The 26,430-nt window shown below is 38.5% G+C and overlaps 1 protein-coding gene across 8 annotated transcripts in view; it reads right to left on the minus strand.

The window, feature by feature from the left end:
* The window catches only part of CEP170 (centrosomal protein 170), a 2,077,048-nt gene that overhangs the window by 1,651,676 nt on the left and 398,942 nt on the right, over positions 1–26,430 (minus strand). For all 8 annotated transcript variants that reach the window (XM_044058284.1, XM_044058266.1, XM_044058311.1 and 5 more), the window contains exon 3: positions 689–778. In XM_044058284.1, the coding sequence (XP_043914219.1) occupies positions 689–778 (90 nt within the window). The remainder of the gene's footprint in view (positions 1–688; positions 779–26,430) is intronic.

Here is a 26,430-nt window from a genome sequence, read left to right on the forward strand (position 1 = left end):
AAGTTTGGTATTTTTGATTATGACTTTACACCTCTGTATTAAACAGTCATTTAAATATTCAACACAAGTGAACATTAAGCTGGAGGATTTACATTTTTAAGGTATTTCAGTGTTTCGTTTAATGATTCACCTTTTCACCTTAAATCAAATTATTTTTTACTTACTATTATTTTTAATCAATCTCTCTCCTGCCCATAATCCAAAAACAGAATTATAAAATTAAAGAAGTTACTTGTGGTAATAAAAATCTAACAGCCAACTAAAAATCACAGTTTAACATTTTAGTTTACTGTTAACTGAAGATCCTTGGGAAAAACAGTTAATAACTGACAGGAATGTACTGCTTCTCGGATGACATTACATCAGCACTGATATGGGAAGTGAAGCACTTTCAGTGGCAAGAAGAACTGAAAAATGTTCCATGCAGTCCTGGCTGCATATCAGTACTTTGCATACCAGCAAAGGTTCTAAATAATGCTGGCTTAAGACCAACGAAGGCCTTCATAAAGTTACGGGCACAGCTGATGAAAACTCTGGCTGGGAAAAAAGAGCACATAATGTGGGTAAACCCGAATGTTATGATTTTCATTACACTTACTATCCCCGAAGGAGATACGAGTTTTTGCAGTTTGAGAAAGTGATCCAGCCTTTTCTTTCCAGAAAGCAGCAATTGTTTTGGATAGCTTACCCCATTCAGGCTGCCGAGGTCTTTTACTAAATGTTCATCCATTGAGGAATCATAATTTATCACAGCATGCTGTTTGTCCACACTCCTTGACTGAAACACAAAGAAAAATAACAAATAACAGTGAAGTATCACATAGCAGTATCATTACAAAAAGAGTTTTTTTTTGTCATTTTAACTTACTGAAGAAACTTACAGTAGAGGCAGGAACAAAGTAACATCAGCATTTAACACCTTAAAGTGGAATTGATATTAAGTACAGATGCACAAGTATGAAATGATCACAAAAATGGAAAGTTATGCTTACTTCGCTTCAACATGAAAGCGCCTACATTTTGGTTACTGATACCCATTACATTTTAGATTGATTTAATAAATGCATCCACATGCACCTAGCTCCAAACAAATCTCCAACACCTCATTTATTATCAAGTTTTAGAAAATGGGAAAACTGTGCATTAAACCCTGATTGGAGAACGAACATTCTCCAGCAAGTTGTTAATGTATAGGTAATACCCTCTGAAAAAGAAAGTAGACTGCTTCACAGCGGCATGTTAAGCTACTGTGAAACTGGGACAGTTAAGAAACAAATGGCTGACATTTTTTACTGACAGCGAGCATAAAATAAAAAGAAAAACTAAATAAGAAAAGAAAAAAGAAGAAAAAGAAAATCGTGTGTCTATACATGTCTATGTGTAAGTTTGTGTTTGCCTGTGCATGTGTACTTGCATGCCTGTGTGCATTAGAAGTTGTGTGTGTGTGTGTGTGTGTGTGTGTGTGTGTGTGTGTGTGTGTGTGTGTGTGTGTGTGTGTGTGTGTGTGTGTGTGTGTGTGTGTGTGTGTGTGTGTGTGTGAGAGAGAGAGAGTGTGTGTGTGTGAGTGAGAGAGTGTGTGTGTGTGAGAGAGAGTGTGTGTGTGTGTGAGAGAGAGTGTGTGTGTGTGAGAGAGTGTGTGTGTGTGTGAGAGAGAGAGAGAGAGAGTGTGTGTCTGTGTGTGTGTGTGTGTGTGTGTGTGTGTGTGTGTGTGTGTGTGTGTGTGTGTGTGTGTGTGTGAGAGTGAGAGAGTGAGAGAGTGAGAGAGTGAGAGAGTGAGAGAGTGAGAGAGTGAGTGAGTGAGTGAGTGAGTGAGTGAGTGAGTGAGTGTGTGTGTGTGTGTGTGTGTGTGTGTGTGCAGGTTAGGATAAGGGTAAGAGCTAACTAACTGGATATATTTAGTGTTGTGTGCATGTTTTAGACTTCACATGCTTCAGAAAATGCTTGCTAACCTAAAATCTGTTTTCTAGCAACTTTCCAAGTTTAAAAGAGAAATATTTAAAAGCTATCCCTATTGTTGGTCCTTTGTCCCTCTATTATTGGCTTTGTCCAGATTTCTTACATTAACTGGTCGAGGGGTATGATTTATATAAATGTATGTCTGTGTGTATGTGTATATTTTTGAATGCGTGTGTTAGTGTACTTTTTTGTGTGTGTGTGTGTCTATATGCCTGTGCTGTTGTGTGTGTGTGTGTGTGTGTGTGTGTGTGTGTGTGTGTGTGTGTGTGTGTGTGTGTCTAGATATTAAATACTTACATGGTCTTGTATTTCTGATGTAAAATACTTCCTCTGGAAAAAATAATTATACTAAAACAAGTTTGGTTTCTTAGGCAAAGGAACTATTTTATATCAAAATTTATAAAAATATGTATACAATATTAAAAATTCAAAATAATTTTGCAGACAGCTCATTCTCCAAGTGTAATAATAACACAGTAGTTAATAAGTAAGTAAAACCACACAGCAACTCCGCAAACACAAGAGAAGTGAAAAAAATGGTACCTGGTTGTTTTTTCACTTCTCTTGTGTTTGCAGAGTAGTTAATAATGACAGACCTAATCCAGCAGACCTATGGCAATGGCAAGTACATGTTTTTGTTTCTGATAACTGCAGGTCCATCCCTGGTAACTCGCATGACAGATGACAGAGACTCAAGCTCTTCCTATTGGCTGGACATCTAGAAGAAAATAGCCCTAGCCCTGGTAATAGTACCCCAGTGAAAGATTTTGATCTGGAAAAAAGAGATTAGCTTGTAATATATTACACTGATGTTATGAGAGGACTATGTACCATATTTCCCCGAAAATAAGACCAGGTCTTATACTTTTCCCCCGCCGAAATACGCATTAGGGCTTATTATCAGGGGATGCATTATATTTACCCCCCCCCCGTACAACAATCTACATTTATTCATTTATTCCTGTACAAAAATTGACATTTATTTATGTACACAAATCAACATTTATTCACGCACACAAATTAACATTTATTTGGTACTTTTCCATTATTGGGCAACAGTTCTAGATAATGCATTAACAGTTGTGTGAGAATTCTACATAAACAGTGCAACAAAAGTACAGTTTTGTACCTACCATAAATGTAGATGTCCGATAGGTATGCATCTGCAGTCATCACATATGGGTTGTCCTGCCTCAGGCAGCCCTTCGGTCGGCCGGATTCCAAAGTCTGGGTCTGGCCTCGGCTGATGTCGCACTTTCCCCGACGTCAGAGCGTCTGGGGTATAAAAGCATCAGCCGATGCCATCTTCCTCAGTTTTTCTTGCCCCAGATGCCAGGTGCCCTCTAGGAAGGCTAAATTTGGATAAATGCAATAAGATTCCAAACATTTGCAGAATTATAATATAATATATATATAATATAATAATAGGTAATAAGATATTTAAATGTTAATTGCACAACTTCCTTATATCTGATGAAGTCCCACATTGCGAGACGAAAACGCGATTATTACAGTTTTGAAGAGCGTTAATTTTTCTGTGTGGTTTATCAATAAATAGTGGAATTCTTCCATTTGACTGCCTGGACGTATTTCTGAGCACTTAGCGTCATTTACAGCATTTTTATATGTATTTTGGTCGTTTTGCTGTGGAAGCTTTCACACTACGGAGGTTATTTGCAGAATTATATATATACATGTATATACAAACAAATACACCATAATAGATTCCCCCAGCTAGCTAAAAGAGGGGTAAGCACCCTAGGAATACCACAGAGGGGTAGGAGGGAGGGTAAACCTGACTGCAGATGCATATCTATCGGACATCTACATTTATGGTAGGTACAAAACTGTACTATGTCCTTCAAGGATGCATCTGCAGTCATCACATATGGGTAGAATACCATAGCCAAACTGGGGGTGGAGGTACTAGGTGAAGGATGGTGTAGTTAAGATAGCTTGCAGGACTGCCATAGCAAAACCTGCTCTGGATCTGGAGTATAAAGGCAAATTGTAATGCTTGGCAAATGTATGCACGGAGCTCCATGTAGCAGCTTCTAAAATGTCTTTTGTAGCCACCCCTCTAAGGAAGGCTGTGGTGGTGGCTGTGGCTCTCGTGGAATGAGGTCTAATGTTAGCTGGCACAGTCTTTCCATGAAAGGAGTAACAAAAACGAATGCAATTTCCTATCCATTTCGAAATTGTCTGTTTGGAAATTGCTTTTCCTTGCACCCCAACAGCATATGCTACAAACAACTGGTCAGTCTTTCTGTAACCTTTAGTTCTGTCCAAGTAGTAGCGTAGTTGTCCGTGTATGTCCAGGGTGTGCAGAAGTCTCTCCCCTTTATTTTGAGGCTGTGGGAAGAAAGTAGGCAAATGAATAGCTTGGTTCAAAGATACCCTGGATACCACCTTTGGCATGAAAGTAGGATTGGTCCTCAAAGAAACTCTATCCTGATGAAAGATAAGGAATGGCTGCACCGCCATTAAGGCTTGTAGCTCAGATACTCTTCTTGCTGAGGTTATGGCCAGAAGGAAGGCTGTTTTCCAAGACAAAAACTGTACATCTGCCGATGCTGCTGGCTCAAAGAGAGGTAGTGTTAGTTTTTCCAACACGAAATTCAGGTCCCAAGTAGGTAGAGGTGGTTTCCTTGGAGGATTAATGTTTTTGATTCCCCTTAGAAACTGTCTTAGAAGAGGGTGAGAGAAGACAGGAGGATTTAGATTGTATTCTGCTGAGATTGCCGAGGCATGTATCCTGATGGAAGAGTAAGACAGGCCACTGTGGTACAATTCTGCCAAATATTCCAGTATGTATGCCATATTTATCACAGTCACATCTAGGCCCTTTGCTGTGTTCCAGGTGTGAAATCTTTTCCATTTTGCTGTATATGCCTTCCTTGTGGAAGGTCGGCGAGCTTCCATAATAATATTCCTCACTGTCTGGGATAGGTTTCCCTGAGGAGGAGTCATGGTATTCTCCAGGCAGTTAGCTGCAAGGTTTTCAGGTTGGAGTGTAGAGTCCTGAAATTGTGCTGTGTCAGTAGTAGTGGCCATAGGGGTAGAGGCCATGGTTTCGTCTGTGACCAGCTCTTTAGCAGTGGGTACCAGTGCTGCCTTGGCCAGTTTGGGGCTATCAGGATTACTCTGGGCTGCTCTGTCCTGATCTTCAGTAGGACCTTGGTCATTAGTGGAAGAGGTGGGAAAGTATACACAGTTAGAGCTTTCCAGCTGAAAGAGAGAGCGTCCACCTTCCATGCTTTTGGGTGGTATGTCCTTGAGCAGAATTTCTTCAGTTGATGATTTAGGGGGGATGCAAACAGATCTATTTCCGGCCTTCCCCATGATTGTGTGATTTGTAAGAAGATGTCTGGGTGTAGCATCCATTAGGTAATAGTCCATGGTAGTTCTGCTTAAGCTGTCTGCCAGTGTATTGTCTTTCCCTGGCACAAATTGGGACTGTAGCTGTATGTTGAGTTTCAATGCCAGTTCCCATAGGTTCATTGTCAGTCTGCAAAGAGGGTAGGAATGGGTGCCTCCTTGTTTGTTTATGTACCACATAACAGTGGTGTTGTCTGTCCTTATGAGCAGGTGGCCTTGCTGAAGGAAATGTTTGAAGGTCTCGATTGCGTGTATCACTGCCAGCAATTCCTTTTGATTTATGTGCATGTGCAGCTCTCTTTGTGTCCATAGCCCTTGTATACATCTGTCCTCCATGTGCGCTCCCCAACCTTGGTCTGAGGCGTCCGTGGTGATGGTTTGGTTGGCTCTTGGCTTGCTGAAGGGCAGCCCGCTGTTCGACCGGCAGGCTTGAGCCCACCACAGGAATTCCTTTTGAAGGCAAGGAATAAGTGGGATCAGAGCTTCTCAGCTGTGACTGTGCTGAGTCCATAAACTTCTTAGGTACCATTGTAATTTCCTCATATGAAGCCTTGCTTGTGGAATCAGAAGAATGCAAGATGCCATGTAACCCAGGGCCTGCAGGATTCTCCTTGCAGTCATCTGAGTTTGTCTTGTGAGATTCTGAAAGTAAACTGGTAGCTGTTCTTGTTTTTCTTCTGTGAGAAAAAACATCTGGGTGGTTGTGTCTAGATCTGCACCCAGAAAAGTTATTCTTTGGGATGGAACCAGTCTTGATTTGTGGATGTTGACTGTATATCCCAAGGCCTGTAACAGGTGGATGGCATAGTCCAAGTCCTTTAACAAAGTTTGCTTGCTGTCCGCTTGTATTAGGCAGTCGTCCAGATATGGGTAGATTTGAATCCCCTGAAGTCTGCAGTGTGCAATTACTGATGCCAGGCATTTCGTGAATACTCTGGGCACAGTAGATAAGCCAAAGGGCAATGCTGAGAATTGATAATGCTCTGAACCAGCAAGAAATCTGAGGTGTCTTCTTGCAGCTTTGTCGAATAGGGACATGCAGGTATGCCTCCTTGAGGTCCAGAGTCACCAGCCAAGACCCCTTGCCCAGCATGGGAAGGAGTTGCTGTAGAGTCAGCATTTTGAATTTTGGCACAATGAGGTACGTGTTCAGTGCGGACAAGTCGAGAATAGGCCTCCATTGATTTTCTTTTCTTGGAACAAGGAATAATCTTGTGTAAAATCCCTGGCCTTGTTCTGAAAGAGGTACCTTTTCTATGGCTTTCATTTGCATTAAGTTGGTAATTTGTTTCAAAGCCTCTGCCCTCTGATTTGGTGGCAGGTTTGGCATGCCTTTTCTTTTTGGCAATGAGTGGAAATGGAACCTGTAACCTTTGTCTATTATTTGCAGTGTCCATGTGTCCCTTGTAATGCTGTGCCAATTTTTTGAGAATAAAGAAAGCTTTCCGCCCAAAGGTGCTTCTAATTGAGCCCTGGTCGGTGGAGTCAAAATAAAGTCATTGAGTCTGTCCTGGTGTAGCAGTTGTAGTTCCTGCACCAGCTCTCTGGTTGGGAGGCTGCCACTGACGGCCTCTGTAGGAGCCTCTAGCTTGCCCTCTACCTCCGGCACGTCTATTTCTGCCTCTTTGAGATCCGTCTGAGTCCGGAAAGGACCAATTTTTAGTAGGCCAATTTCTGCTGAATCTTGGTGGTTGGACTTGCAGAAAATCTTTAACGGTTTGCACAGATTTTGCCTTTTCTTCAAATTTCTTTAAAACCTCTGAGCCGTTGAACCAAATAATTTTTGCTTTTCCATAGGAGCATCCAAAAGCTTAGCCTTAACATGGTCTGGCAGAGATTGTTCCTTCAGCCAGGCATGCCTACGTATGACTGCACCTGTCATAGCAGATCTACATGAAGCTTCCAATGCATCATAGCCACACTGCAAGAAATGGTTACTAACCTGCTGGGAGCTATGCACCAGATCCTGAAGTGATTTACGATCAAGGGGTTCAGAAGAGGACAATTTCTTATGCAATTCATCTAGTAAATATTCTTGATACTGTATCATATGGAATTGACAGTTTAATGCCCTCATGGAAAGAGTTGCAGAAGTATACACTTTCTTACCCCATCTCTCTAATGCTCTGGACTCCCTTTCAGAGGGTAGAGGATTTTTAGCAGTGGCAGCTGCAACCCCTTTAGGGCCCTGGGAAATAGTTTCTGGATCAGCAGAGTGGGCCTTGTACAGGTGAAAATGTGAATCCGGGACCCTGTAGTACCCATCAGGTTTTGCAGGAGCCAGAGGGAGAGAGTCAGGGGCAGTACAAGCATCTGAATATACATCATCAATTACATTCAAAACAGGAGGTATAGCTAAGGGCCTGTGCTGAGGTAAATGTAAAAATGTCCTTAATCTCTTTCTGGAATCAGAGAATTCCTGACCCTGCCATTGAAAATGTTCTCTCATAGTGTGTAATATTTCTCCAAATGAAAACTCTTCAGGAGGGGAGGCCGAGGGAATAGATTCTTCAGCATCAGAATCCTCGTAGGCCGAATAAGCCTCCTCCCTGGTGGTCTGACAGATAAGAGCCATCCGTGGACTCATCTGAAGACTGTGGATCAGAGGGCTCAACCCTGGGCCTTTTGTCCGGAGGTGGTAGAGAGCCCCTGCCCGGATGTGGTTGTGAGCCTCTAATTAATGAAATCAGATCCTCTGCTAGGGTAAGAATCTGAGAGCTAGAAGAGGGTCTCTGAGAGGAAACTTTGTGAGGCAAATCCTTAGAAAGTTTAGCAGCCTTAGCCCTAGAGAAAGCCTTAATGGACATGGATGCAGGGGGTCTGGCTGCACCACGTGCAGGAGTAGACTTATCTACAGTAATGGTGTCGGAAGATTCCTGGACACCGGTTTCAGAAGGTAATTCAATGACCGACTCTGCCGGGGCCTCCAGGGCCGGGGTAGTCTGTTGCGTGGGTTCGGTAGTAGGAAGAGCCAAAGACTCTGTTTCAGCTGAGACCGAGACACTCGCGGTAGGCCTGACCGAGGTTTCAGCCGAAACCGCGGCCCACATGTGTCGGTCCTTGTCCTTCCGTTTTTTGACTAAATGCGAAGTCGGAGTCTCCGACAGCATTTTATAAGCAAAACTAGCCCCAAAAAACTCCTCTGCAAACTCTGACCGACGTCTAAGAGTTCGTCGGTTGAAGGAAGCACAGGCTGAACAGGCCGAAACGTCGTGGTCTGGGCCTAGGCAGGGGAGGCAGTAAGAGTGGAAATCCTTATGAGGTATTTGTTTCCCACAGGTTAAACAATTATTAACTTTATCTGACATCGGCTGAGGCAAGAAAGAGTCCCCAACGGGGTACTTAGCTTTTTTCGAAGTCTTCGGTATCTGAATCACAGGAGCTGACCGACCGGCACTTGCGAACTGCTTCTGCTTCAGGCACCACGCGGCAAGAAAGACTGAGGAAGATGGCGTCGGCTGATGCTTTTATACCCCAGACGCTCTGACGTCGGGGAAAGTGCGACATCAGCCGAGGCCAGACCCAGACTTTGGAATCCGGCCGACCGAAGGGCTGCCTGAGGCAGGACAACCCATATGTGATGACTGCAGATGCATCCTTGAAGGACATCATTTCAACTTCAGAATATCTACACCTTGGCTTTCACAGTACAACATTTCATGCTTAACAGAAAGTGCAGAAAAATCTCAATACATGTGTATTGGAGGAGGAGAATAAAACAAGTGAATAACTGTCACTTTTTGAGTGGTGATGCTTTCTTTATTCCTTACCCAAACCGTAAGAGAAGAATGATGGAAAGTCATAAAAATGAAGTCTGGGAACTAGTGGCCTTACTTTGTAATTACCCCTTGATAATGAAACGTTACCTTAATACAATAAAGTCAAAAAACTGACAAGAGCTTGCTGGAAGCTAAAAGAAGAAGCAATCTATTCTGTTCTCCGATAACAGAAAAGTTATTCAAATACAGTCATGTCACCTTCTTCTTCTGGAACATTGTCATAAAAGTCTCCAACCCCCAAATTCCAGCCTGAATTTCTTGCAACTCCATTTCCTGTAGAACTATTGGCCCCAATCTGTCATGCCTAGCAATAGAGCTCTCCTTAAATGAGCACTGCTTGTCCATGTAGCCTGCTCATAGTGCATTGGCAACACAGCTGTCAGTGATTTTATCCCACAAATTCTTCACCCAAGTCACGACCTCTTGCAGGCTAGGCTTCACAAAGTTTCCAAGCTGATTTCTTTCCATTCTATTTTCAATGTAGTCATTGAGTTCCATGCGCAAATGTGCCCTTGAATGGCTTGTTTATTGCAATATCAACAGTCTGGAGATGGACAGTCATTCCTGCGGGAATCATCATTTGATCTATTCTTCTCTGTGCAAGGAAGTTCTTCATGTCTTTAGCGCGGTGAGTGCTGGCTGAATCCCAGACTAGCAGACCTCTTTCGCCACCTCGCAAAAAAAGTGGCAGCATTATATAAACCCACTTCCTTATAACTGCTTGTGTGCACCAGGCTATTTCGGTTTCAAGAATGTAAATGCCTGAAACACATTCATTCTTATCTTTCTTGCCCTTACTAATGATTAGAGGTGGGGTTTTCTTTTCATCTAGATGAATTGCCAAAATACAGGTAACGCGTGCACTTTTTTAACCAGTGGAGGGAATGTAGTTTGACGATGCACCCCTCTGATCAATTGTTGTTTGAGATCCTTGGCCCATAAACACTGCAGTTTCATCCCTAGCAATCATGATAGAAAGCAGAAAAGTCGATGCCATCAACAAAGGACTTGAATGCAAGTGCACGTTTAATAACTTCAGTATCTTCCAGCTTGAACAGTGTTGTTGATCTTCTTAGAGAGAGTTCATATTGCTGAAGGAAGCCATCCAGCCAATGTTGTGATACTTTGGATTCTTCCTGGGATATTTCTAACTGTGGTGCCATTGCAAGGGCAAATGCTTGAATATCAGTCCTGCGCACAACCAAAGCCTTTGCTCTCCTGTTAGCAATCCATTCACAGATGATATCTTTCAGCTCAGGAAATAATGGTTGCCGACCTGATCCACACTTGCACTTCTTAGCATTTACCTTGTCCACCTGTTGACTGAGGTTATTGTACTCTGCTCACCATTTGTGGACCATTCAGAGATCCAACTTCTGCTCTTTGCAGAAAGCCATCAGAGTCTTTCCCCAGGAGTCCTCCATGATTCCTTTTTTGTACTCCATGGAATAGCTCTCCCTTTTTGCACTCATCTTGTCTTGGGGGGGGGGGGGGTTAATTGAAGACTTACGAGACAGGAGTGGCAACAAAAATGATGACAGTTAAGAAGACACAACTACACTCGTTCGTTATTCAGTGCGCACATCTTATGTGCATTGTCTGTACTTTGACCAATCAAAGTACACTTGCCGGTGTTTAAGGGCCAAGGATCTCAAACGTCAAGTGTGAGTAAGGATTAGGGTTACAGTAAGAAACGTGGAGTATTCTCGGGGAAAAAATCTTATGACTTTCTGCAAAGAAAAGAAGTTGGGTGTCCGAATGGTCTGAAAATGGCGAGCTGAGTACGATAACCTCAGTCAACAGGTGTCAATAATATTATTATTTTATAATTCAACATGCCCGTCGTGTGTTCTTGTCTATCTTAACTGGGGCTTATTTTTGGGGTAGGGCTTATATCATGACCACCCTGGAAAACCATGCTAGGCCTTATTCTCTGGTTAGGTGTTATTTATGGAGAAATATGCTAGTTGCTACACAAATGTTATCAAGGGCTGCATTTCTTTAAAAAGAGTTATCAAAATAGCTAAAGCTCTAGTAACATGACATAAACCCATGGCTAACATAATACCATTTAATGAATTCAGACAGCCATCTAGCAAGGGCAAGTTTAGACTATGACCCACAGTTCTGAAAAAAAAAAAGAAAAGAAAAAACAAACAAAACAAATTAAAAAGGACAAGCAGCCCTCTACATATATCTAGTTATAACTGAACAATACCTTGTTCAGTGGTAAACAACTCACACTATAGCAAGTACTCAGGATTACAATAAGGAAAGAATACAGTTAAATGTTCAGCAATAATTTAAATTTTGGGATGGCCAGGTCAGGAAGCAGAGGAACCAGTATGCACATCATCATTCAACTTAGCCAGCAAATCTATCTGCATGCAGCCTTTCTCTTAACCTTAAGAGGTGGATAATTTGATGAAGCGAAAGATTTTTTCTTAAGGGTTGAAACAGCCTGAAGAAGATGAAGAACGCTCTGGCTTACCTGTCCTAAAATACAGCCTGTGAGGCCTGAAATTTCAAAAGTAGATCTTTCTGGTGCCGAAGGCAATATCATTAGCGGACCGGAGTTCCGCTGTGGCGACCCCTAACCGGGAAAAGCCGAAAGACACAAACCAAACCTAGGAGATCCCTATCCACCAAATTAAAGAGATCTCTCACTACTGTTTCAAAATGTTACCAGAAAGTACTACATTCCTAGTCTTATAGCATTATTCATAAACATGGAGCACAACTGCACAGAGCAGGTATGTGGAAAAACCCATATACAATGGCCATTTGCTATTCATAACTACAAAGGAATACTCCCTATTCTATAAAGTAGCTGCATCACCTTATTTATGCAGCAGTCATGTAACTGATGTTAATGCAGCTCTGTACCTGATTCACAGTACAATCCCTGATGGCGTATGTGCTACTGCATCAGAAAATGTTGTGATGAAATTGTGGACTGAGCACACAGATGTAGCCTGTGCAGCTTGAATCAATGGTAAACTTATCAACATAACATGTCCTAGCAACAGTACTACCAACCCAGCAAAGAAACAATGTCTAACACCACAGCCACACAGTTTCATACTGCATACATCAAAGGAACTGAAAGAACATGGTAAAATGCTGGCACACCCAACTCTTATCTCCACCCTCACAGACTGACATAGGAACTCTTGTCCCAATGTAAAGGCAAGTTTAATCAAATTTCTTCAATAAGCATTAATGCCAATGAATACTGTTTCCCACAAATGGGCAACAAGACTGTTTTATGACTATTGTTCATCCACAACTGTGGAGCTGTACTGGAATATAACTGCTGGCATATCAATTGTGTGTCTCCATATACAGTAAATACACTAGGAATGTACACAGGATTACTCCACACACTAACAATATACACACAGCTCTATGCTAACTATAAGAAGAGCAATACAACAGAGGACTCCTGCCGGTAAAAATGGTATAAAATTTTCAGTACAGCAGGAGAAAAATAAAAAGTAGGGAGCTGGTGAAACAGAATGCCATACTTTGGCACAGGCCATGATGCATTATTACTGTGCCAGATATTCAAGCACCTAAACAAGTAGCATCCCTCAGTTTGGAATAAAATTATTTTTGAAATGTACACTGCACTGGGTATACAGTGCTGCTACACAGCTGCCTATACATATATCTTAGATTCTGTAGCTGATGAGGCAATACTGTCTTTTTGTTCTATCTGGGGACCCTGAAATCCCTTGCTCATCCCCTCCCATATGGTCCCTTGTTCTCCACATCCTCTATTTAAGCACACAGAAGGGTAAATTTTAAATGCAGTAAAGGAGCTTGCTTTTTTCCAGACTTTCTATCCTGAATGCATGCTAACAGCATTCTCCCTGCCAGAAGTGTGAACAGTACACGTCTATTATGCTCAGCAGTATATGTTTATACCTGTTCTGCATCAGCATCTCAACTCCATGATAAATAAAACCGAGCTTAATAAACTCTCTATTGCTTACAACCATATTGCCAAATTTGTTACAGGAGAACCGTATCGTACTCATCATTGTATTAACCTAAAGAAACTTGACTGGTTAGAACTCCCCAATCTTCTCAAACTTAACCAACTTACCGAAGCATTCAAAATAATTAAGGAACCAGAGAAAACCCCCTCACTGAACCAACTTTTTACCCCCTACACCAATCTTAGCTGCCTCCGATCTTCACATAGTGTCCTGATACAAACTATCAAATCTAACAACTTAGGTGGAGACGCTCTATATGCTAACTCCATTGGAAAACTATGGAATTCCCTTCCTAATAACCTAAAACTAACTACCTCTCTCAACCAGTTCAAAAGTAATCTTAAAACATTCCTAAAAGCTCATTGGCTATGTCCTTGCACTAAACCGGACTAGTCCAAATAAGTCCACAATCACCCCTTGTCGTTTCCTATTGCCCTCTCTCTCAGCTCTTTTTCCACTAAGATCCCTACAATTACATGTTTATAACATCTCTAGTTCCTCTGACTGCCTTCCCCTCATAATCTCTATGAGAGTTTTATTGGACAATTATTTCATCCTTCTCCTCTGAGCCTATTATCTTATTCCTCTATACCGTCTAGAGCAGCCCAATTCCACTTTCCTTTACATCACTTGACTATTTTACCTATGCTCTGTTTAAATTGTCACCTCTTACTATCATGTTATCAAGTAATTAATTTAATTTAGAAAGATTGTATCCATATATGCATAACAAAGTCTTATTTTTTAATGTGGAGCTTTTCTCCCCGGGTCTCTAACCTGCAATGGGTATGTTTATTTCTGTGTCTCTAACTAATAGCATTATCATGAATTTATCTGTATGTAAGTCAAAGTCCTGTTTTTAATGTGGAGCTTTTCTCCCTGGGTCTCCACTGAAAATGGATATGTATCCAGTTGGACTAACCCGGTAAACAAATGTAAAATAAATAAATAAAAATAAAAATGATTCAACTTCATGAAATGTATTAATGACCTGGCCATTTACTAAACACAGTGCATACAATTATTTTCTGTGAATGTGCACTATGCTTATGAATATGGGAGCTAGTTCGATGGCCAAAATAAATTAAAGCTTTATTCAGCCAATTCAAAAAAACTTTTGTCAAAATCCATAAAGCAAGTGTCAAAATCAACTTCACAAAAGACAGTGATTATAATGGAATTGAAGACCAGTACTTTTAGACATTAAATGCATTGTGACAAACTTTCATCAACTAATTACATTTATTACATGTGCTTAAGATGTTGTGAATCTCCATGATAAATTCATGTTGGTTGTTAGATGGAGCGTACAAGTTTAGAAATAGTACAGGTCTATCTAAAAGTTTATGTTGTATAATTAGCACCATCTAGCATCTGGATCAGAACCAGAATTTTGGATGTGGTCTTGGAACAAAGTACTACGGCAACATCTGAATTATTTTTGGCTATTACCAGCTGATATTATGTTTCTTAACCTTTTCTTTCTTTTGTTTGATTCCACTGGTTAGTCAACATATCTGCTTCTTGTACCATGTGGATATTTGCTTTAGATTTTTAAGTCAAGTGCAAAAATTATTTTCTTTCCTGGATTGCTGTATGCCATTTATATTTCATGATCCAATGTCCCACAAGTCACAGGAAAGATAGGTTTTCAAATACTTTGAGTGATGGGTGTTTGTTGGATTTAAAACAAGTGAAACTCATGATATATGTTGGATATTTGCTTGCAGAAGAGACTTTGAAGCAGTAATTGACTGATTTTTTTCACAAACTCTGAATAACTGAACAAAAGTTATTAATGGGAACTGTGATGTAATAATTTAGCATGCGACAAGTAGTCCTTTCCTGCATCCCTCTAGGCCTAACCCTAAAAAACACTATGTGAAAAGGTAGATTAAGAATTTGGTGTGGGAAATGATATTTGAAGTTAAGGTAGTGAAACGTGGCATCTACGTACGATTCCACAACAATAGGTAATAACTGAACAAAGTTAACAGTTAAAACATAACTATAACAAGAGTTTAAAGAACACAGCGACTACTCAAAGTCTTTTTAGCACTAACAAGCACTTTACCCTTTCATTGGGTTATAGCCTATTAGATCCAAGTATAAAACTAACTTTTAACAACAGTGTGTATATTCTCATGACAGATAATTATATTCAAATGATGTGATGCAAAAGGATTGTGTTACTTAGGAAAAAAAGAGGCAAGTGAGAGTTTGTAGTAACATTATTATGGAAATAAAACAATTAAAGTAGACAGGTAGCATGCAAATGTAGAGAGTATAGTGCAAGAGAGTCTATTTTTATTTTGACCCTAATAATTATAGTGAGAATTAAGGGTTGAAAGGACTTTAGTATTAAAACATTTTCTATTCACAGGAAAAAAAGATAATTTCTCAGTATTTTATGCAGACAATGTGCAGCACAGAATCATTCCTTTTGTTCTTTTCTTTTGTCTATTAACACAAATGAATAATGTTAAAGCGCACAAAAAGTAAGTTTCAATATTCTGAGTAATCATGTTAACTTCATATTGTGAAGACATTGTTTATCTTCAATTAAGTTCAAATTAAGGAAAATGCAACTGCTTTCCGTTTTAATGCTTACAAGGCCTATCAATCGGTTTGTGTAGCTTGTGAACAGGAAGAAGTGTACTTGTAAATCTGGTCCAACTGTAAACCAGCTAGTAAGATCTGGAATGGTTAAACAAAACCAGAGTGATCCACAACCAGTGATCTTCTCCAGCAGCCACACAACCCACAGACCACTGAGCACAACAATCAAAGCTAACCAGGTAACTGATGGAGTCTGTTTTTAGCAATAAACTATACTGTTAATGGGCAAATATCAGTCAAGATCACATAATTAATAGCCTAAGCTTTAGTCTGGTTTATATTTAAACAGTTTCATGAAGAGGGGTTTTGCTTTGGCTGGTGTTTGAATTGCAAAGTTGTTTCCATTGTAGCTAAAAGTTAGAATCGCTGGGCATTTCATCTGGAATTTGATTTTGTTTTCAAGTAGACATTTGCAGAATGGTGACAACTTCTGCCTGATTAACATAGTTTACTTGGGAAGATCCTGTGAGAATGTAATTTTATGTCCTTGCCAGACGAGCATTTTTTCCTTTTTTGCAGACATTAATATTTTGCTGACATCTTGGTGATTTAAGATCTAGATACATATTAATCTGTATACGTTGGTTTCACTGAGATGCACTTCTTAGGGCTTCAAGGGCTCATTCAATTACAATATTTTTTGCCAATGAGTCATCGTCTAGCAGTGCTGTAATTATGGAGTGTAGTGTTGATGTCAATGTATGATCATAACTCTCTAACCTCTAATGATAATGTTACTTCTCTTGCTATGAGTTTTAAGATTTAGAAGTTTATCAATCATTGTAACATTTTTATTGATAGCTTACTGGATCTTATCAATTTTGTTGTGCTATTTGCCCCTCAGAAGCATCCATTCTGGTAGCTATGTCCATCAAAGTTGAGCTGATGCCTGTTATTTGGTCTGCTAGTTGTTGATTCGCTTGTTGCAAGGGTAGAAAAGGTATTCTAAGGGCTTCCAGTATGAACTGTTGCTCTGTTTTGGATTTAGTAAGTAGAGGATTAGTTCTCCTCTTTAATTGCTGTTCTTGGTCTTTTATTTTGATTGTCTTTCTTGGGTGTGAGTAGTGCTGATAATTTAACGAAAAGAATAAAAAAATAAAAAAACGTTACCGACCAGGTAAAACGGTGCTGATAATTTCATTTTAGATGTGTGCATTTCCAAGTGATCGGAGTTGTTAGCCATTTTGTGTTTGTGAAACAGGATACATTCAAAATCCAGGTTGCTGCTATTATTATTATTATTAGTAGTAGTAGTATTGTTTTCCCAATTTTTCCACAGGTTTCTTGCAGTGAGGCCCATATCACGGCCTCTTAGCAGATGTACTTCTCAACATTAGCTTAGACTATCATGTCAGCAAGGTATGTGTGGAAAAAAATCAATGTCCCAATGTGCATGTTTTAGATGCAGCCGCTGTTTGAGTTAAATTGTTAAATTCTGGTTGTTTTGAGGAGAATTCAATTTCTTTTGGGCAGATGGGGTTGTATTTGTCAGAGTTTTAATGGGAGCAGTGCAAAAGTGCTGTTCACTTTTGACACAAGCACAGCTAATAATGAAATCCCCTTTGACATCCTACAAGCAGCTTTAAAATCTCAAATAAGGCTATTCTCATTAATAAAGCTTCTTTCTATAAAAGACAATATACCCAAAAAAGAACAAAATCTTAAAAAATAACAGCTCTTGAAACTAAATTAACTATTAGTAATAAAAATACAATTGGATTACTGAAAAAAATCTCTTGCATCTCTTCCAAATCACACTGCATGAAACTAAAATGTTAACTACATACTCTTAACAGGCCCAGACCCTCTCAAAAACCTTTGCTATACTAATCAAATCAAACACTCTGCCCCCTACAATAACAGCTATAAACACAAAGGAAAAAAAATACCATTCAACCAATGAAATTGTACAGGTTTTTGAATCTACAGATTATTCATAACTTAACTCAGAAGACACCTTAAATTTAAATAATTCAGAACTTAACCACTATCTAAAGCAATTCCATTTTCACAAACTAAACCCTGATCAAAAAGAACATTTGAACAAACCTTTTGCCTTACAGAAAATCAATAATATTATAAAAAAAAATTAAAAAATGGGAAAGCTTCTGGCCCAGATGGCATTAGTTCTGAATTTTACAAGTGTTTTTCACATTTCATTGGGAAAATGTTGTTAAAATTATTTAATCTAATTGGCACTAAAGAAATTTCAGATCTCAATTTAAATCACTCTAAGGCCATTCATCCATCAATCCTCAACCCCTTATTAATACATAATTGTAACAAAAATGTATATGGTTCTGCAAACTATAGAGTTATAACTCTTATAAAGCTTGACTTAAAAATCTATGCATCTCTTTTAACCCAAAGATTAAAAGTTATCCTTCCCAGGATCATATCATCTTTCTAATTTGGCTTCTTACAAGCTAGACAAACAAATGACCATACACTAACTCTTGAATCTCTCCAAACATTTAATAAATGCAACAAACATAACTATTTTGCTTTAGCCATAGATGCACCCAAAGCATTTAATCATATGAACCTAAATTTGATGTATGAAGCCATGCATCATTGGGACTTTCCAGAGAACTTTATTAAAGCAATACAAATTCTCTACACAAATGTATATAATCAATTAAAAATCAATAAACAATGTTCAAACCCCATCTAAATTATAAATGGTACCAGACAGAGATACCCCCTTTCTCCTTATTTTAACCTGTATATAGAACCACTCTATGTCAATCACTCAGAAATCTTACCATCAAATTCCTAAAACCAATAAAAATTCCCATTCCCATTAACAGATTTTGCTGATATTAACATTTATTTCTCATCTTTAAAAAATGTACCTCCCAAAAAGCATTAAGCAAATTAATATTTACTCCAAATGTTCAAAGTATAAACTCAACAAAAATCTACAAAACTACCTACAAATTCTCAATATGTAACACTTGGTTCTTACTATAATGGCACTGAAATAAAACTTTCTCTGAAAAACTTATGGATAAAATTCATTCAAGGCCTCACATTATTTTAAGAACTTAGGGAAAACTTGACTACCTATCAGAAACAACCTGACCAAACTGAAAATATTGAATCTGTCTTTCCTGTCAAAAACTGAAATAATCAAAATGAATATATTAACCAGAATATTATTCAACTTTATATCTGCCTCTCACTCTATTCCCAAAAAAAACATTCAAAGAAATCAGTTCAGCACTATCTAAATTTTATCTGGTAACCCAAATCAGAAACAGTTGCCTATAATAAATAAATTCTACCCAGAAATCGAGGTGGTCTAGGATTAATACATTTCTTCTTGTACTACATAATTATAAATGCCACTGGAACTTTAAAAATAATAACGTGTATGCCTAAATAAAATTCATGACGACCAGTATGGGTCAAAATATGGTAAACCAAACATCTACTTATCATTATAAACCTTTAGCCCTCCCATTTTTACAGCAAAATTATCTCAAAGATTTAAAAATTAATGATTTTATTGCCAATAAAATAACTATTGTGAAAAAATCTAACAGATTTGTTAAATATAAGCACTCACTTTTAATATCTCAACCAATAAACATAAATCCTAACTTCAAACTTAATAACCATATGTTAGACCTATCTAAATACACCTTAATAAAAGATAAAACAATCTAGGATTTTATTAAGCACATCCACTCTCAATTAGTAAACCAAAGCAAAGTGTTAATTTACCGATAGGATATGTAGCTATCTTAAATCAAATTCTATATTTAATACACAAAAATACCCCATTGTCAGTTTAGAATCTATAGACTATATTCATTTGAGCAACTTTCACATTTATACAGATTTGCTTCCTCAATTAGATATAACCATAACATCATACTCTCAAACTAGTGGACAAAAATAAAGGACAATTCTCCAGCATTCAATGAAACAAGCAAATCCATCCTTTTTGATGTTGTACTCAGTTCATGATTTAAAGCAATGCTTATTGGTCCAAGTCTAAATTAGCTACTATATTCTCAACAGTTTCACCAACATGTCGATCATGTGGATTTGACAATGCAAATCTGTTACATATCTTCTAGAGCTGAAAATATGCAACACAGCTGTGCAGCTCATTTAAAAATATGCTTATTAAGTTGTGCCTTAACGAAAAAATCTTTACAAAGAAATTTGCTCTTCTTAATATTCCTCCTAATAAAGTAACACTCAAAAAATATATACATACTGGCAATAATGCTTGTGTTAATCAAATTTTACATCACAAAAACTGGCTAGACTGTAAAAACCTTTCATGGACTTGTTTCAAAAAATGGCAAATAAATATATCGGGTCTTTTACAGATTTGACTTCACAACAAGAAGACATCTTAATGAAAACTGGTATACAATCCTTGATATAAATTAAACAACAAAACCTACTTTGTAAAATCTTCAATATCTAATATTTTCATACTTGAAACTGTGCTATTACTTTTCCCCTTTCTTCTTTTTTAGCATGTTTCACATTTTTGTATAGATATGTCTATAGTTCGATACATCTTACTGTAAATTAATTTTTTCAGTCTTGATGGATTTATGAATTTCTGTTAATTGGTTGCTTTTCCACTTACTTAGCAATAATACTAAATAAAAGAAATTTGGAAATAACAACAATGTAAGATACAAGTTACATGTACAAAAAGCACCAATAACGAAACACATTCAGTTAGACAGGAATAAGTCAGTCATTTGCTTTTCAGCTTTAAATAAGGAATCAGATTAAATTTGTTACTCAAGCAGTATGTAAAAAAAAAACAACCTCTTTTATTGAAGCACAATTATTATTTTGACACTCAGGCTATGCATAAAAGACTGCTCCACCAAACTGACTAATATTTTAAAAGTAAACCATTTTCAGCTCCACACCTAAAGGACAGATGCAGAACATGAGGAACACGGAATAGCATTCTTCTACAAATTATTTACATTAGCACCCGATCAATCTATGTACATACAAAGTATGTGGCTTTTTTATTTGTATTATTTTTTGTTCGCCCTGCTGTTATATTTTCTTTCACCTGTGCTGAAGATGCAAATGGTCAAATTTGATGAGTGCACTACTTCAGAAAACAAATATAAAATAAAAAAAAAATAAAACCACTGCTAAAGGAGTACATGTTTAAGAAATCCACCACATTCATTAATTTCCAATTGGCCTATCCAATGTAGGGTAATGGGAGCAGAACATACCCTGGCATTCAGTGTTAAACTACTAAATTCTACTACAAAATCTAGAACTCTGAAAACAGTACAGTCTGTGAAAGGCACTTTAAGATGTGGGTATTGTCTTCAGTTTGAATTTATTAAGTAGAGAGTTCATTTTGTGCATTCAATATCAGGAAAACATTTTTAGAGTGTTACTCTTTTGCAACCTGTTTATCGTGATTTGTGGCATATGTGGTTTTGAGCTGCTGCACTGCATTAAATGCTGGAAAAACTAATGCTATGCTTTAGGAAACACTGCCCAATATATGTATCTGGCAAAGGAATGAAAACTTTTCTGCCCTTTGTTATAGGTCCAAATATTTTCAAGCCGGATTCCATTTGCAAAACTCTTGACGTCACTGCACTTGCCAACATGAAGGTTCTTGCATCAGTGACTACCATTAAGATTGCTTTCATACCAAATATATAGTCTTATGTCATCGAGTAGCATTCGAGATATGGTCTGCTCAGACGTTTGAATCTTCAAATATACCTCTGATAGTACCTTGTTGGTAGAACTATTGAAAAACTTGTTCAACCAAACACTGAATATAACACATCATTTTAAGTCTGAAACATTGTCAACATGACTTGTTTACAATCCAGAGACTAACTTTACAAAAAACTGTAATCGGGAATATTTATGCTTTCACACTGAAAAAGGTTAATATCACTAAACTCTTATAGCATTAGTTACAGAAGAAAACAGGAAAACTTACAGGGTTTATAAAGTCTACAGTGATGAATAGTGCAAGACTTAACCGAATCTAGGTTTGTCAGTACCCTTCTAGATCTTAAGCAACAGACTACTCAAAAGCTTAATATTACATACAACGGAGCCTGCTGAAACAGAGGACAGAATTCTAGATGCGATGTAAAACATTGTAGATGGTATCACACAAAAAAGGAACACTTCACCTAGATGCTAAAGACTCCAAATAACGAAAGAAGTCAACTGAATGGAAATGAAATTTTAAGAAGTCAGACAGAGTAAGCAATGGCCGAGTTTGGAGTACTCCACTATGAAACTACGTATGTAGCAAACACTTGCAAGGATATGATACACGCATACTTTAATACTGCAAAACTACTTCCACAGCTATGCTGCAGATAAACTAAAGGGAAAAATCATGTTATGTGTCCCAAATGGGGCCACATGACACATCCAGTAGACACAGATATAAAAGACCAAAAATGTGGCGGTGGTGTGGGTTATATGTGGGGAACAGGAACACGATTTACAAGGTTTGACTCCAAAAGAAATAGAGGGACAGTGAACAAAAGAAGAAATGCAATGCAGTGGAATCAAGCAGAACACTACTCAACAGGGGAAAGCATGTGGCAAGAAGGCCATTTGTTATTTATTTATATTTTTGGTGGGGTAAGGCTCAACTTTAATATGCAGAAAAAATGGAAGGGACAGTACAAACAAAATGCACAGGGAATGGAAAACATGGGCAGGAAAGGAAGTGCAAATCTAACAAACTAGACAAACAAGGGTGACAGTGACACAAAAGGATGGGTGAACATGGGATAGTCAACACTACAAACAAAGGATGCACAAAGAGGAGGTGGACAAGAAATCAGGGACTGGAAGGGGCACATAAGGAAGGGATGTTTGCAATGAATGTGCAAGCAGAATGCCAATATCCATTCATTGCGTGCTCCTTCCAGTTTTTTATCACCTGTTCATTGAAAACATTCTTTCCTTGTATGCTTCTTCTAGTCCCTTATTACATAATCAATGCAAACATCCCTTTGACTGTAGTAATGATATGCCTACAAACAAAGGATTCACAAAAAGAGGAAGAAAAAAAGTGGAAAAGAAATCAGACATTGACATGAACCCACAAATAAGGGATGTCTGCAATGTACATTCAGTCAGGGACTGGAGAAAACACACAAGGAAGGGATACTTGCTTTCTGCTAAGATGTCCACTACAGAAATCCCTTGTGTGCACCTTTCAGTTCCTGAATGTACACCATTCATTTGTAGTGCTGATGCCCCTTGCTGGAAGGAACTCACAAGAGAGATATGTTTGCAATGAACAAAAAACTGAATGCATACATTCCAAATTATAAGGGGCATGAAATACAGAATTTACATGTGCCCTCATCTAAAAAAGTAAAAGCTATGTACTTACTTTAATGTCTGAGCTGCTTGGAGGACTTTGTCTTCTTTAACCTTTGGAATTTGGGTGTTACACACATGCTTAGCGTGGTCACTAAAACTTTCCCAGGCTACTCTTGCAGTTTGTCCTACCCATGATAGCCTGCACTATTGTCCTCCTATATTTCCAGACTCTTAGCAAGCTAAATGCAGTGCATAAACAGATCACTAACTTTACACAACAGAAATTGGGGGATGAAAGGTAGGATGGCTAATTATTTTATTTATTGTCTTATTATTATACCTTGGAGCTTTTCTCCCCGGGCCTCCACTGAAAATGGACATGCATCCAGTCGGACTATCCCGGTCAACAGATGTAAAATAAAAAATAAATAAATAAATAAACTAAAACTCAAAAGCTAATGGGCCAGACAGGGCTTAGTAACCTTCTGCTATACTTTCTCCAAATGAAAGAAATAAGTCAATCATCCTTCCTGAATGCCTTGGTTCTGCCTGCGGACATGCATACAGTATAACATACGTTTTCCACCATAAGGAAATCTCTGCACACTACTCAAAATTCAATAGACTGATCAAGGTTAGACTCAGCAGTGACTTCTGGAAAAAAAAAAAAAAGAGAGATATTAGCCCTCAAAGAAACTCATTGAGGAAAGCCAGATACAAGAGCACAGACTCAAGACCTGTAATACAGATATCCTTCTGGCTGAAGTCACAGCTACTAAGAAAGGTGCAAACATGGGACAGTCAGCTTCTCTACCATAAAGAAAATGCATAAATGAAGGTTACAGACTTCTAGATATGGCAGCCATCTGTATATTAACAGAAGAATACCTTATACTCAACTTTCCAGCAAATACTGAAGAACCATGAAACCAGAAACTGAAAAAGGGGGCACATCTTCTAGGTGAAAGACTTCTAAGATGACCAAATATCACCATACTCAAGAAACTTTTAGCCCCAGTTACCAAAAGAAGTAGAGTAGCCTAGCTGTTAACCTCAGATCCTTAAAAGTTTGACAAGACAGTCTTCTTCATAGGCAGTCTAAGAAGAGAATGTACCTGAAACTTGCTCAAAACAGGGAAACAAATCTGCCAGGGTCAAAATGGAACCCCTAACATTACCTTGGTCAGTGAAGCATGATTTTCAGGATATATTTCATCATCAGAAAAAATGGGAGAAAAGTATAAGGTAACCCATGCATTGGCCAGACTTGAACTACTGCAGCCCAGCTTCAGTGACCAGACCTGGACTAATCCAACCCTGCTTTGCCTACTGAGCAAAAGGATCATCAAGAAAAATTTCAGGCACTGGCATTGGTTCAAGCAAACAGTGTAAACTACAGACTGGGAAGTCCCACATCAAAATCAACACCCTGGCAGTGGTCCTAATGAGTGACCACTCATGGAACATCAAAAGAGAATGACTGAGCTTGTCCACAAGAGACCTGGCTACCCTTGGTATAGGTGTGGAAGCTATAAAATGCTAGGTTGAAACTTCCCACTCCCCTCTCTCTCACTGCTTCTCAGTAAAGGGAGCAGGACCCTCATACCCCTAGACCCCAACCATATTGTCCAAGTGTGCTGCTAGTACTACAGGAGGAAAAATATTCTGTAAGATAGCAAAACCTAGAGAGTTAGGAAAATTGCTCTCATCTCCAGTGCTGATATGCGAAGATGACACCTGTAGATGTCATGTCCCAGAGACCATCCTGTGGCCAAGTAATGAAATGTTGAAGGGTTTGCCCCAATCAATACAGCAAGCTGTACTAACAAGCACTGGAGAGATCCTAACTGGTTCCTCTGGAGGATCAGACTGCTGTGACCAATGTTTAGAGAATGTCTATTGCGAGACCTTTGCAGCGCCCTATACTAGGCTGCATATAAACATTGTTTCTGCCATAGATTCATAGGAAAATATTAGGCTATCAGTCTGCACAATATTATAAGCCTAGCCTATAACTACTGGTCAGAATCAAACCCCGATATCCTGCATTTGTGAGGTAAAGACACTAACCACTATGCACCCCCCACCCAACTGCTGGAACCTGATTTGGAGGAGTTACAATTAAGGAAATCCAATGCTGAACAATGGCTATTTTTGTAATCTTCTCATCTAATTAGACTTGATGACTGTTTTTGTTAATTCCAAGTAATAGTTTTATTTGTACATATATAGAAAGTAGAGAACAGGAATGGTAAAATTTGCAATTACAGATATGTGTCTGCACCCAGAGAGATGGGTTTCCTAAGGTCTAGTTTTTCAAGTATGCTAACAGCTTTATTTATACTCTAACAATGTGTTTAAACAACTAGATAAAGGTATTTCTGAGCTTGTTGGCTGGTGGTAGTGACTGTGCTATGCTTGTTTAATTGGTTATTAAGTAGCTCATTGAGATCTGAGGTAAAGAAGAGTGTGTAGGAATAAGAGTCCAATAACCTATTAAGGCATCCTTAACAGTTAATTTGAATAACTAAATTGACTGATGGTTACAGTGCCGTACAGTCTAAAAGTGGTGGGGGAGTCTAATATATTTACCTCTTATAGCTGAACATAGGAATGTTTGTTTTAGTAAATATTTACTAATATTAACCAGGCCTTTCAAATTCCATACCTAGATGGACATCTTATAGGGAAATGCAGATTACATACATCTGTAAGGAACGCTTAAAGATTGCACTTTTCAATGAATTGTACTCTAAAGCAGATCAAACATGCTTTTATGAAATGGCTTCATCAAATCATAGAAGGAACTATCATCCAGAGCTTATCCAAACAATCCTGTCTTGGTTTGTGATTTATCGATCTTTACTGTTAAAAAGAGGTGCAACTGCAAGCGATAGTCAGAAGAAGCTACTCTGCACATTTGTGAGCAATGCAAAGGAATTCCACCTTTTATGGGACTTCCAGAAGTTGTACGGTCCAAGCAACAGCTTTACTGTATTTAATTTAGTTGTATAGTGTTTGTGTGACTCTTCTCATAGAAGTTGATTTAAGGTTCTCTTTGAATTCTACAGTAACCATTTTTGATTATTTTTTTTCTTTTAGAATCTTTTATTCATTTGAAGCTGAATATGGATTCCTTAAATGAGTACACCATTAATGAGCTGCTAAAGCACAAGTATCTTGTACAGTGTAATAAATGCTGTGTATAAAGGTAACACCTGATAACACTGAGGATCTGTATTCCTCATGTCAAAAGTTGGATGATTTGCTTACCATTAGTAGTAAATCCAGACCTACTGAAGACTATTGCACTTATGCAATTGGCACTGCTTGGAGAACTGTTACATTAATTAATGACTGGACTGGTGAGA

The sequence above is a fragment of the Protopterus annectens genome, chromosome 1.part2, assembly GCF_019279795.1.
Source record: "Protopterus annectens isolate FY-2018-M chromosome 1.part2, PAN1.0, whole genome shotgun sequence".
Lineage (NCBI taxonomy): Eukaryota > Metazoa > Chordata > Ceratodontiformes > Protopteridae > Protopterus > Protopterus annectens.